Consider the following 15,307-nt stretch of genomic DNA (forward strand, 5'->3'; position numbering starts at 1 on the left):
AAGCTTGGGCAGGGGGAGAAAACAGTAGTTACATAATTGTCTACAGACTATCAAAGGCACAAAATACAAACAGCTGTTTAGAGGCAGCCATGCTGAGTGACAGATATACTTCTAGTCAAACCTGCCACGAGCAATTTTACATCATGACGAGGAGTCATTTTAAATATACAAATGTCTGTGTCTGCTTTAGGAAAAGATGTCATGTTTAAAGTTCAGAATCTGAATTAAGCCCTAGCCACTTAAAGGTGGACTTTTCAGAAGGGCCCTCCACTGACCCAAGTAAACTTGTTCTTGAAAAGGACCAAACTGATGAGAAAATAATTAATTCAGGGTGGAAAAATATTTACAGAATTTACACCAAATCCTTGCTGATCTGGAATCTAGGCTGTGCACATGAATTCTATGCAACAACTTGGAATGAGCAGGTTTATATCTGTTGACAATGATGCCTCAGCTAGGGAACTGTGTTCCTCATATAGGTGGGGTACAGTGTGTTACCAAAGACAAACCAGGGAAAATAAGACTGGTGGCAAAAAAAGACTCCTTTCAAGGTCATCCTCAAAAAAAAAAAATCAACCTAGGTAAAGACAAAAATCACCTAGGCAAATGACTCTTTTGCCTAGCAATGCCAATACAAATTAATACATTTCCTCAAATGTAGGAACTGATACTTAATTGCATAAAACAGGAAGTGTGTGATGCACTCTTATGAGAAATTATTACCGGATTACTATCTGCATAGAGATCAAATGCAGAGTTTTCTTTTTCAGAACCTGGGGCTTGGATGCTAACAAAAGTCTTGGATACTGCTGACAAGGGGGAGACATCTTAGGAAATAGAACTGTGGCTACAGAATGACACTACTATCCACAGGAGATTTAAAAGCAGCCATGATAGATATAGGAGACTGTGCAGGCAATGAGAGAGTCTAGGTCAAAGTCTTGTCAGAACACAGCACCAGTGACTCCAGGATATACGGCATGGGTACCTATGCTACCAAAAAATGATACTGGTCAGTGGTGTGGGCATTATTATATATATCTATATCTATACACACACACATACATATGAATACATTTTCAAAAGGGCTCTCCACTGACCCAGTAAACTTGTTCTTGAACAAGTGTGTACACACTCATGTGTGTATATATAAAATGTGTGAGTTTGTGCATCTCTCTCTCCATGACAAGATGAACCTAGTCAAAATATCATTAGCTTGGTTACAGAATGCAACAAAATGAGAAACAGGCTGCATACTGATTTCAGCAAGGCAAAAAACGCTGCTCTGTCTCTTCCTCATGTCCTGCCCTTCCCTCACAGTTAAGAAACTTAGTTGCCTTTTTCCCTGATTGACTTCTCAGCCCACAGCAATGCCAAGTCAATCCAAAACTCCTGACTGTAAAATCTTCCTCTCCTACCACTCCAACCACCTACCTTTTGCATCCTACCAATCACCTTTTGTATGTTGCATAGTTTTCTTACGCTGATACCTTTTTCAAGCTTTTGTCCAAAACCACGTTATCTTTCCTTACATAAATCTATGCTTCATTTTCCCTCTACACTCAATCCAATCCACTTTACTTCTTATTCCCCTTTGCTTCCTTTCTTCATGGCTTCAGGTTCTTCCACCCTGGTATTTATAATATGGAACTCCTCTCACACCACATCTCCTAAATATTTCCTCTATTCCAACTCTCATCTTACAGGCCATCTTCCCAGTTAAATCTTCCCCCATTTTTACCATCAATAATTCACACAGCCTTCTTTCCTAAGCTGTCAGAAGTACAGCCCTTTGCAGCAGCAGACTACCATGCAGGTTTCTGTGGTTTGATATTATAAGAAACCAAAACCAGTTTCCATAATAACAGATTTCCTTAAAAAGTTCTTGCTAGAGCAGATGAAGACAAGTTAGAATACAGCAACACCTTTATGACTGAGAGTTTAGTCATGGAAACAATGATTTCAACTGTCTTTTACCCTGGGATTTGTTCGAATGGAATAAACTTTATTTGAAGCAACACATCAGATATTAGCATTGTATTAATTTGTTAAGAGAACGGTAGGAGCTGGGGGGAGGGGAAGTCAAGTAAATGTAGCCATTTAGAACTGGAGGGGGGTTCTTTGGCTGCATATTTCTGCATAATTCTATATGCAATTGACTGCATTTTAATATGAACATGAAACAATTACTATTTTACAGGTTCAAAAATACATATGGAGATGTACATTGTTAGTGCTCTGTAAAAAAAATAATTCTAATATCATAAAGGGCTTAGTCTGTCTGCCTGTGTGTCTGCCTGCCTGTAATGCTTTTGGCCAACTGTGCATGCACGCCAAGAAGGCAGGCGGTGATTGGCTGCGCAAGTCCAAGTTTGAGCCACTGCTGGGAAAGTATGTGGCGGTGGCAAACACACCCCAGCCACCCAAGCAATGGGGCTTCCCCACACCTCCCTGCCTGAGGGTGAAGGGGGGGGGTCACAATAGCAGCACCCCCCCATCCTGACGCCCCCCAGAACAGTTGGCAGGGAGAGGGAGGTGGCAGGGGAGTGGGGAGGTCACAGTGGCAGATGTTGACAGGGTCAGGAGGGGGGTTGTTAGGGCCAGGCAGCAGGGAAGGAAGGAAGGAAGGGAGGGATAGCAGGGAGGGTCACGGTGGCAGCGCACCACCACCCCCCGCCCCGACAACAGGTGGTAGGGAGGGGGAGGCGGCGGGGAGGGAAGAGAGTGGAGGGGAGGGGAAGCAGGGGCAAGTCCCAATGCAAGGCAGAGGCAGGCAGGGGGGGGGGGCCCCCCCCCCGGAGGGGAAGGGGGGCCACTGCAAGGCAGAGGCAGGCAGGGGGAGGGAGCCCCCACACTGGAGGAGAAGGTGGCAGTGGTGGTGGAGGGAGTCTTTACATCAGGGGCTCCCAACCTTTTTAAATTACAGACCAGTAAACCGCAGACCGGTCCGCGGGACAGCAAACTATGGAGCTGCGGCCAACTCTTTTTTATACTCAGTATAAAAAAGGGCTGCTCTGCAGTACGCTTTATTTCTGGACTTCCAGTCCGGCAGGCAACCCTTCACAGCCCGGTGCCATGTAAACACTCCCTGAAATCTATCATTCCTGAGAGGCAACTAGCTAGTATTAAAATAAAAATCAAGCGCTAGTTTTGCTTGTGCATGAACAGAAGTAGATCTATGTATCCACTTGTACTTACATATCCAAGAACAGATCAAGGCCCCAATAAGTGCCTGATGGCAGTTTGCTGCTACAAGAACACACTTCCAGGGCAGAAGCTAGTTGTGACACTAGAGTCAGCCCTCAACAAAAGCTTGCATCTGCTAGATCTATATTCACTCTGCTACCTGGGTCAGAATCCTAAATCCTGAAATTGCAGGCAACCATGCAATAGACATTTAGTCCAAAAAAGTCCTATCTACTGAGACCCTCCCTGGATGTCAGGGCCACAAACAACCTCCAATGCCATACTACACACTTAGAATCTTTAGTGAAATGACAAATACAGAACCTCAAGATGTTACAGTCACAGGAAAAGAAGAGACAAAGACTGTAAACACAGATTCATTTCTAGTGATTTCCCTCTACAGAAATTCTAGAGAAATTTCTCTCACTAGAAATCATTCTGGGAGAGGGAGCAATACAGGTTTTTAGCCTGTAGCTGCCCCCTCTCCCTTGCCATCTTCACTGGTCTGGGGAAAGCACAGATAGCAAGTTACTCCACTTCTCCAGGTACAAGGGGACTGGAGTAGCAGGGCTGTGGACACCAGCTCCTCTCCTACCCTCACCCCTCTCCAAATTTCAAAGAAGACACCTGCAGCCCCGCCAGAGCAGAAGGAACAGGTGGCAAAGCCTTTACTCTGTTTCCCAGACCAGGCAGCCCCAGGTCTGGGGACAAGGTGGGAAACACTGCCTCACTGCTGGTCCAGAAGGGGAGGGAAGCAGCAAGGCAAAGCCCCCAGCCAAGGGCTGCCCCTGCTACTTCCATTTCCTTCCAAACCAGACCAGCATGGGAACATATAAACCAGTGGTTTTCAACCTGTGGTCTGCAAATCCCTAGAAGTCCTCACACTATATCTAAGGGGTCTGCAAAAGATGCTAGGATCAATCAAAAGTATATGAATACCCACACTTAGAATTCAAAGGGATCCATACCTCCATTTGAAATTTCCATAGGTGTCTACCATTTGAAATATTTTAGGGGTCCGCAAATGAAAAAAGGCTGAAAACCACTGTTAAAGCATTTGTTCTTGCAAGAGAAACTCTCAAAGAGAGATTCTGTGGGCTGCAACCTAGAAAAATCTTCTCTCAGAAGAGGTATGTTTCCCAATGGAGAAAGTGAACACATGCTTGTACGCTTTCATTCCTACTGGGAAAAGGCATAGAAAATGTAACAAATCTACATGGCCTAATTCACCATCAATGCCAACCTGCCACACCCCTCCCCACAATCTTAGGCCATGAAATGATGGTACTTGTTATATATTCCTAACTCATATGCTCAGAGGATCCTATGAAGAGGACCACACAGCATATGCTGCAAGAGAAGGCAAAAAAAGCCACACAGTCCATGGTATTCTCACCTGGGGGGAAAATTCCCTTCTAACCTCGGATCCATTTATTTCTAACACCTGTGCAAAAATCTGCCAGGCACCCAAGATGTTTCCCAGCACCACTCTGAGCACTGGCATGCCCTAGAAAATGTCTCAAAACTTGTTCTGGTCAGTACCTGATGCTTCAGAGAGAAGTGAAAACCAGAAGCCAAACAGTATTTTCAAGGGGTAAGAACATTTCTTCCTGGCTCCAGCACACAGCCTTAAAGCCTGGGATTAACATGGTATAATGCAAGACAAGTATTATAAGGATCTTAAAAACCAAAGAGCAAAGAGGATTAACATAAAAAAGAAACCTAATACTTGAACTCTCAGACCTACTTAAACTGGGCCTCCTTAATGGCACATACAAATCCTGTAACACTGGGCATCTTTACATGTGCTCCTGAGAGCCTCTCTAATTAAAGCACCCACAGCATCTTGTGCATTTAGTGTCCCATGCTTCAAAATGGCAATGGGGGTGCTTCAACTAAAATTTGTTCGATGAATTTCAAAGAGTCTCCGCCACCATTTTCAAGCTCAGGGATGCTGAATACATGTGATGCTGAGGCTGCTGGAGCATGCTAATTAGCACGCTCCTGAAGACTTGATTAAACAGAGTCTCGATACAATTATGACTTGATTAATCAAGTCTGCTCAGACATGTTCTAATTAGACTGCGTTGGAGTAGGTGTCAGGCACATGTATAGGTGTCCACTGTGTTTTACCCAAAACCACTTTCTTTCAGTTCAGCTTCTGCCAGTGGATCCTGACATCATCAGCAAAGTCAAAAAGCCCTACACCATCAGATACCTCCCTCCCATTCAGTGCCACAGAACTCAATGTCTCCTTTCAACCCCTTTGAAGGAGTAACAAAACCAAACAAAGGCCCAAAACCTCACATAGTAGTGATTAAAACTCTGTATCTTATAATAGCAGCATTTCAATTAATTTATCATGCCCAACCTTACTTTAGGTTCTTTGCTCCTCATTGTTTTTCCAGAACTTCACTTCTCAGATGATTCGAAATTAGAAGAAGGTTTCTTAACTTCAATTAATTCATGAACAAATTGTGTCCAGTTTATCTTACACCAGTATTACCCTTCAACTTATAGTTCTTTTCTTTCCCTGTAATCAATTGCCCAGACATATTTATGGAGTTGTCATGCCTAGTCTCAAACCTTCATTTTGCGAGGCTAAACAAGCCAAGCTCTTTTAACTGCTTTTAAGATGCATGCATCATTCCTCTCAATATACTAGAAGGCCCTCTCTGCATCTTTAATTAAATGGTGTTTTTAGAGGTGCACCGCTGCATGCACCCCCAGGGGAGGCATGGAGGGCATGTGCCCCCCGGGTCTGTGTGCGGTACAAGGGTGGGCTGCCACGGTGTCAGGCTCTTCCTGGCAGGGAACTGGGCCGGGACTGCATTTGGGGCATGCGGCAGCGCTGGGCGGGAGGGCTACAGTTTGCCGTAGCCCCCCCATAGCTCCCCCCTCCCACCACCCACCCCAAGCACAGCCCTGGTCCAGCCCCCTTCAGGGAAGAGCCCGGTGCTGCCCCCAGCCCCAGTGGCAGCCTGCCCTCACCCAGTGCACAGATCCAGGGGGCACATGCCCCCCATGCCTTCCTGGGGGATGCATGCAGCATTGGGAGCCGTCTCCCCACACACACCCTAGATGAGCCGCTTGCAGCTGTCCCATGCCTCGCGCTGGCTTGGCAGTGCCTGCCTCTGCCCCTGTTCCAGTCCCACTCCCTCCTTCACTGCAGGGGCTTCAATCTGCCCAGACTTACCAGCCGGACGCTGCTCTTCAAGCTGCCAGGCTGCATATCAGCAATCAGATTGGTATCAACTGATATGGCTCATTAATATGGCCATCAGTATCAGCCCAGAAAAATCTTTAATCAGTGTACCCCTAGTGTTTTTTTGTTTTAAATATAATAGAGACCTAGCTGCCCTGCTGTATCATTTAGAGCAGTGGTTCTCCACCTTTTTTGTACCAGGACCCATTTGTAAACCTGAACGGCCAGACCCGACCTAGTGCCCCTCACTCCCAACCTGTTGCCCCTCTATATGTGGGGCAGGGGCTGGGTGCGTGGGATGGGGGTGGGGGGGGCCCGCAAGCAACCCCTTGTAGGCTGGAACTCTTAACCTGCAAGGGAAAAGGCAAGGTTTACCACATTTTTTTCCTTTAAAAGAGAATCCATTTTTAAAGTTTGTTGATCCATTTATAAAATCTGTTCACAACCCTTTCATATATTCTTGTGACCCATTTTTGGGAACGCAACCCATGGGTTGAGTTAAACTGATTTAGAGTATCTTGCCAATCCTTTGTACAGTGGTATGAGGATTTCCCCCTCTTTAAAATATCTAACTTGATATCCTAGAATTGCACTAGCCTCTCATGGCTACACCACACTGTTAACTCATGACCATCCTAAAACTGATCAATATACCCAGATCCCTCTCACCCTCTCATTTCCAGGCTATGAGCCTCCACCTTGCATCAGATATTTTTGGCATCAGTAATTCAGTACAGGACTTGCACCATTACATTTTAATAAATTTCTATTACTCCCCTCCACATGGTTATCTAATTCTTTCTATACCATAATTCAGTCTTCCTCAGCATTGCCAATACTATGCAATTTTGTCATCCACAAATTTTACACACGCATACACTTGCTCTTGCATCAGGGGTGCTTCTTAAAAATCTTAATCCAGGATATATCCAAATCCACGAGAAATATCAAACTAGTAACACTACTTTAGCCAGTCCTTCTTTACTTTAAAAATTAAAGTATAATTCCCATCTTGACCACTTTAGATGATAAATTCCCATGAGGCACATCAAAATGCTTTTTTAAATCCAGGTAAATTAGATTCACTGCATCACCCTTATCTTAGAAGTCAGTTATTCTATCACAGGATATTATGTTAACCAAATGCAACGTCCCTAGGATAAACCCATACTGCATTTTATTCTATTTCCCATTTCCTTACAGTTACTTGATTTTTCTTTAGTATAAAACCCTGCATAATATCAAAGCCAAACTAATCGTACTAGTAACCTAGGTCCCACTCAACTCCAGTTTGTTTGTTCGTTTGTTTTGAATTTGACACTACAATTCTCTAATCATAAAGTATCATGATCAAATTAAGACATTCAATGAAAATCCTTCCTACAAAATTTGCAACTTCATGCATCAGTACTTTCAATATTCTGGGATGAATAATACTTGGACCCTCTAATTTTGTCACAGTAAACAGTCTAATTTTTACTTCCACCACTGAGTTCCAATGTGGGAATTTCCATGAGTTGGTTCCATTACCATTATCCTCAGCGAGTCCTTATTGAAGACTGAGGCAAAGTACTCAGCTACAACAGCAGAATAATGAACAATTAAACTAACTGGGACCTACTCCAGGGCAGATGTTACGAAAACATGCAGTGGGAATGGTAGCCTCCAAAAATAAAAACCGCTTTAGACTAACTGAAGGTACAGTTTAATAAAATGACTGCATTTTAAACTACTCTGTTAGCATAAAGGAATTCAGGAAGGTATTTTTACTAAGAGCTCACAACATTTCAAGAGAGACTCTGGTAACCTTCTAGTGCCATTAAACAGATAACTTACAAATCCCATCTGAAGCATCTATACCTTCAAAATGCACATTAACAGCATAGTCACAAAAGTTCAGAAGAACATATCCAGGGAGACAAGAAAAAAGGTGACAAATTGGGGATAAAAATAGTATTTGTTTTATATCTTTCTAATGGATTGTCATGTGCATTGTACCAAACAAAGTTTCATTCCTTTTGACAGCCACAATCCCTACATTCTTACCCTGTGACAATAAAAATGCAGTTATTCCTGTGAACATAATTTTCAAAATATATAATCCAATCAACATAGGTTGGCACCTTCTTTTAATCAGGGATCCATTAGATGGTACTCAGAACTAATTTCTGGGCCCTGCTTGGAAAGAGGGTTATGTATGTGGGGATGGGGAGGTATAAAAAAATATATAGAGATCCCCAATTCACTGCTGTGGGCGTTAAATACTGATGCATTTGAAAAGCTCTCATAAAACTGAGCCTTGAAACTAATTCAGAACTGTACAAAAAGAACCAGCCCCAGAATTTTCCATCTAGAAGTAGAAATACCCAAAGCTCCATGGCTTGTGTCACAGCATACTCTGCTGGACAGTCAAGGAAAAGAACAAGAAAAGTCATTAAAAAAAATGTGAATGTTGAAGGGACCTGCAATTGCATACCAATGGTAAATGATACAGATTTTAAAATGTTTGCTATTTTTTGTACTTCAGCTTAAACAGTGAAGACTCCTGATACCATCAAACACTCCATAACACTCACACTTAGAGCAACAATTCTTCAACTTTGTATGCAAATAGAACTACTGTACATACTTGATTCTAAGATAAGGTTTTTGTCTTGGGCTCCAGCTCTAACCCGGGGTCAGAAACAGCTGCAGCCTGTCTCCCCACCATTTCCCTCCTGCAACCTTTCCCTCCTCCCACTACCCCTCTCCCCCCACACAGCCTCTGCTCCCCTACCTGCCCCTCTCCCTCACCGCTGATCCATACCAGGATGTTCTGTGCATGCTGCAGCCTTGGACACTGGGCATGGGCCTAGCCTGGACCTGTTGCAGCAGCACACAGCCCACTTAGATGCTATGTGCCCAGGCTAGAACAGGGATGGAACCTGCCACTGTGGAGCAGAGGCTGGGTCGAAGGGACGGGGGGAGCAAAGAGGACCCACGACTGCAAGGGAGCAGAGGTGGCAGGGAGAAGCAGGGAGCAGAGGCTGGAAATGGGGACCCAAAGCTGCAGGAGGGCAGGCACAAGAAGGGTGCAAGCTGACTGATCTCCCCACACTACCTGCCCCCCTGCAGCAGTGGAAGGGATGAATTAAAGACAACCCTCCAATAATTAGATCCGATACATGAAAAATTATAACAACTTTTTACATTTTCCATGTATCAAATCTAATGGGGGGAGGGAGGGGGCCATCAGGTTTGTCTTAGATTTGAGTAAATATGGTGTTCTGCTTTTCTAGCTTTTAAAATGCCACTTGTAAGAGAGGCAGTTTCATTTAATCTTAAATTTGCCACCTCTGATTTCAAATCTACAGGAGTAATCTGCTTTGGTGCCTTTGGAACTTCAAAAACTGCTAATATTATAAGCTGGATGCCTGATATACAGTGCCTGCAGAGCTACACAAGTACCAATTTTAAAAGATACATGCTTCCAAGCCTCCCATAGATAAAACTCTTGCAAGTACAATCCTTATACATTCTTAATCTTAAAACTTGATGCGATTTAAATGCTGGACTATAAAATAGATGATAAATAGCAGCTCTCATTGCTACAGATTAACAGAACAGCAAATAGTAAAATAACTTTGACACAAAGGTACTATAAGGTTTTTGTAAGACCTACTAGACTTCAAGAACTGATGGATTTGATCCACTGTAAACCTGAACTATTATTACTTGTCAGTTCTTCAAGGAGTTTTTCTATTAAAGACATCAGCAAAAGACTGCCAAAAAAATAATTGACACCAAAATAATTCCACCTAAATCTCCCCATATAGCCCCTTCAACTGCAGGGAAATAAAATTTAAAGGTACTGTTCGCAGACACATGCATTTTTTCATTTCAAGTCTAACTGAAAAAAAAAAATCCCAGATATTTAAAGCAATCTGACCCAAAGAATATTTTTATAATAGGAGCTCTAATACAACTCAACCTTAAATGTAGTTAGAAGTTAAGTGAATTTATGAAAAGCAGCAAAACATATCTACAAGCATTTACTTATTTTTAAACTTCTTCTAAGGACATTTAAATTGCATCTGTATGTATATCTGCTACTTTTAACTTAACATGTCAGAGTAAACAAGTCAACACACAACTTATTAGGCCAGCAGACTATCCGAAAACTTAAACTAGCTCAAATAATTCTGAAACTGACATACCTGGTAAACTGATTATGAGAAAGTCTTTGTCAAATTCTACAAAAAATACACCTCCAAACTATCTTTATGAAGCTGTTTGTGATCTAACCTTCCTATGTCCCCAGCATCATCCCTATGGAATGATAAAATATTAGCCACTATACCTTTCCATAGCTCTAAGGAACCACGTCAGACTACATGTAGCATATATGGCCACAATATATTTAATAAATTGGATTTTCAATAGTGATTTAATGGTTCTTTTTAATTAAAGAGGCTCTGGACATATCTTACCCTGTTAAAATTGTGTTCATGCGAATCTTCAAGCTGGCCATTGGTAGTTACAGAAATTTCCGCTGCCGAATTTTTGGGAGACTCTTGAGCCATTGCACTGACCTAGTAATGTAAAAAGAAAAGGTTAGTACTTGCCTAGATTGGAACATTACTAGATTTCTACATGGACTAGATATCAACTACTGATTTTACATATAAACCACTTCTAAACTCAGATCTTAATTCTGTAACGTTACTTAGATTTCATAGACATTAGGGCTGGAAGGGACCTCAGAAGATCAACGAGTCCAGCTCCGTGCCCCAAGGGCAGGAAGTCAGCTAGAGTCAAAGACTCCCAGCAAGATAAGCATCCAACTTAGATATGCTAAGTCCTTGTGCATCCCAAAAATCACACCCCAAAACTTAGCTGTTATATGACACAGAGCTTGCAAAAAGCCCCCAATAGTTTGGCAGCTTCACAATTTGAGAGAACAAAAGAATTTGAAACTGTCTCAGTGTCGTAATGGCTTTTTAATGGTAATTAAAAAGTGTCATTTCAGTTCACCTGAGACCAAATCAGAGTCCAAGAGGAATAACATCTTAAAAGCCCTGAATGGAAAAGTGTTTATACTTCTTAATAGCAAATGGGTCCAAAAACAGCGCGTATTAATTCTCATATATAACCATAATGCACTTGGCATACCTTACATATTCCATAAAGTGAGGCAGGTTTGAAAGAAAAAAAATCTACTGCCAAATAAAGAAGCATGGCCTGGGGAATGCAGCAACATTAATCACTGTGTGTACAGAATGTAAGTTTTCATTTTAACTAGTCATATTTCCAGCCCTTGCGTAGATATATGGAACAACATAATTTAGTGCTGTCTGTTGATGCTTTTGGCTCTGTCACTGGCAGCAGATCAAAGTTAATCAACTCACTCCTGCCATTCAGAACGTCAGATCTACTGAAATTCAAGAATAAAATCAGCTTCATATTACTTCTGCCTCAAAATTATAAGCAGCAACAGAGGTAATTGCTGGAGTCATTCATGCCAAATGAGGATTCAAATTAAAGCTGCAAGGAAGAAATGGAATTAGATGACAATCTTTTCTCAGCAGCCCTCTTACAACAGTTATGAAGTTTGAAGAAACAGATGCATCTTCTTTTCCAATTACTAGAGAAAGTTGAAGTTTATTACATATAAAAAATGGAGCCTCCAAACAAAGTAAAAGAACAGCACACCTGTGACATGGAAGGTACACTTTGCACACACAAGCTACCCTTAAGGCCCTCCTGTGGTACACCTTTTGACAACTGGTTTATTCACCTAAAATCCATTCATCTTGTTACAGTAATGGTACATGAAGCCAGATAAAGAAATCTTTTTACTACTTTTCTGAAAGTGATATGTGCACACAACAGCAGATTTTTGTCTTTGTTCTCCCCCCTTAAATGAGATGCAGAACACTGAAGACTTACTTGCAAGTTACTCTCTACTTTACTTATAACAGCCAAACTAACAGACTTATTAATCCTAAAACATCTGGCTTTCCAGATAAAAGGTTGTGCCAAAACAGTGAATTGATCACAATTGAAAAAAAAAAAAGAGTACTACCCGCTCTTCCAATAAAGTGTAGCAAACGGAATAACTGATGTGGTTCAATGGTTTTACACAAACTTGGTTATGGTAACCTGCATAACTCTTGCTGACAAAACTTCCCTCATGCTCAACAGAGTATTTTTCCCATTTCCTCCATCATTTCAATGGTGTTGCTAATTGAGTACCTTGGTACAAGGAATATTTCAGTTAGATCAAGAGGACCTTCCCTAGATTAAAGTAATACCGAGTTTTCTAATCCATCACTACTTGTGTCCGATGCATGCATTTGTATTCCCATGTTTCTCCATCACAGGATGGATTTTCAAAGCTTAAATTGAAGGAGACACCAAAATTCAAGCGGCACAGTGAAAGGCGAAACAAAACAAGATGGTAACCCCCTCTCTCAGCAAACCAGGATGACACTGCTTCTTTGGTATTGCCAATCTCTACCAGCCAAGGAAACTGGGACCAAGATAAGAAACAGATCTTGAGCTTCCATTCTGCCCTCCCACGTGGATCAGGAAGTGCACTGCATTAGCACAAGGCAGCTAGCCAGTAAAATGAAGAACACCTGCAAATGTGCTTTCATCAGAGTAAAAGTGCGCCCAAGATTGTCTAATGTGAACCTGTATGGTCTTGCAGTGCAGTGCACAGGATTGTGTGCTAGCCATAACAATTTTATTTAGCACCAGCAGGTTGCTTTAACAACTTTATATTTTTCAATGACTCTTAACTGGCTGTGGAACGAAGCTTGCTGCTTTTAACTAAAACAAACTTAACTACACAAGTAGTTATGGCACAGAGAGCTTGGAGGTGAATTTACAGTGTACTGGCTGCTTCTTGCTAACTCCCTAACATGGGAACTTCTGTGCACTAAGAGTACAACAGATTCCTCTTTCTCCTTCCTTCTCCCATGCTCCTGCTCCTCTCTCTTCGTGTCATAAAGCAGTATTTCATCAGGGTTTGAGGAATTCTTGTGCAGCTGCACTCTTCTATTTCTCTATTCCTTGTTTGAAAGCAATGTGAAATTTCGGGGGGGGTGGGGTTAGTCTTGTCATAAAAAAAGAAGAGTAGAAACTCCTCTGTGGAAACATGAAATAAGAAGTTTGCCTTGGACTATTTCAACTTTGTTTCTTTACTATTATCAGGTGCCTCTTTGGGCCAAGGTGAAGATCACCTGAAAAAGTGAGCTGTCTTCTTCTCTCCTCCATCTCCTCAAAAACGTAAAAGGAATGAAGTTGTTTCCAAGTCAGTAGGACCAAAATAGTGAAAGGTACTTAAAGGCTGAGTTGACATTATCTAAAGGCCAAATACCAAAAGTGTAGTGTGCAGCAACTGATCAAGTTTTTCAAGCACCAGGATTGGCCACCGCTATTAAAAGGACTTAAGTATTTTTTTTCCTAACTAACTTTGTCTTTCACAAGTCTATAAATATGGTTGTGACCATTAGATTTAAAATGGCAAGAAAAGCTGTCTGTCCCAGTTATAGGACAAACTCAATTCGTTATATGACACAGCTCCTTGGAAAAGGATTGGCTTTTATTTTGGTTCTTGCAGAGTGCCAAGCACTTTGAAGTAAATAATAAGCAGCCTCAAAAATAACAGGTTTTCTTTCTAAGCTGATCCTTTAAAAGGCCCAAAAACCTCATTAATGAAATGCAATAAAAATAAAATGATCACATCTGCCTTTCTGCAGCTTAGCTAGCTGTCCTTGAAGATCCTGCCAATCGCACAGTACTTGTTCTCAGCTGCTAAAGTCACACTGAAAGTAACAAGTGCATCAAATGCTTCACTAACATATTTTCACATAAACAACTTCCAAGGTTGTTAAAAGAATGCTATTCAATTATCAGTGAAAGGAAAGATGGACTATGAATGACAGAGGAATTGGTTCAAAAGAAAAAAATCACTGCCAAAATGTGGCAGATAAGACTAAAACATGAAAGCTTCCTACATGAAATCCTTGTGACACATTAAATATATTAACAGATTAAATATGTTAAGTATGTAACAGATTACGTATGTTAAATACGTTAGTCTCTATTTCTAGTGAGATAAAGTACATATCTATCTATAAACTGCTCTACAAATCAGCCATTGTATTCAACAATCCCAATCGTTTTTTAAATGTATCCAAGGAGCCCAGAGAAAAAAAATGATAATATACTGTACAATGTGAGAGCGCCCTCATGTGGCACTCACACTGTACATACGCATTAACATTCAATCCTCTTTGGCTAATGCTGCATTTCTGCCCTGCTGTCACAGGGTAGTAGTGGATTAGTTTTTGTCCCATTCCACTGGTTTTATTTATTCTTTTTTTTTTTTTTTTTTTTTTTTTACAGCTCCAATAATCCCAACATATGTACAATCATTATAAATCTACCCTGTGGCCTGCACACAAAACTGGGCAACTTGGAAAACAAAGTCTACTTTAATGTGGGAAGGTTATACATAAGCACAGAAAAATGGCTTCTGCATTTGCTGTATGTGATGTGTGCTGCTTTGCACTTTTGGAGGTTATGGGCCTTTTATCTTTTTTCTTGCAACATCTGCCAGGTTAACACAAGATCATAAAACAGGATTTACTTACCACACTTTCTATCTTGTGTATATTCCAATACAAAACAGTGCCTACAGATAGTTATTCTGTAGTCATACAAACAATGTACGTTAAAGTACTTTGTAAGCATAAGAGAATTCAGGAAGGTATTCTTACCAAGATCTCATAAAATTGCAAGAGAGATTTCCTGATCAATAAATAATAAAAATGAGAACAAAGTGATCTGGGGTTTGACTTTCCATCATGCTAGACACATGGAAAAAGATTTTCAAGACACTAACTTTACAAACCTATAATTATGGAA

The 15,307-nt window shown here is 41.4% G+C and overlaps 1 protein-coding gene across 9 annotated transcripts in view; it reads right to left on the reverse strand.

The window, feature by feature from the left end:
* ARFIP1 (ADP ribosylation factor interacting protein 1) overlaps nucleotides 1–15,307 on the reverse strand; it is an 81,714-nt gene that overhangs the window by 39,931 nt on the left and 26,476 nt on the right. For all 9 annotated transcript variants that reach the window (XM_006019153.3, XM_006019149.3, XM_006019148.3 and 6 more), the window contains one exon: nucleotides 10,861–10,962. In XM_006019153.3, the coding sequence (XP_006019215.1) occupies nucleotides 10,861–10,962 (102 nt within the window). The remainder of the gene's footprint in view (nucleotides 1–10,860; nucleotides 10,963–15,307) is intronic.

This window comes from Alligator sinensis, unplaced genomic scaffold (genome assembly GCF_000455745.1).
Source record: "Alligator sinensis unplaced genomic scaffold, ASM45574v1 scaffold169_1, whole genome shotgun sequence".
Taxonomy (NCBI): Eukaryota; Metazoa; Chordata; order Crocodylia; family Alligatoridae; genus Alligator; species Alligator sinensis.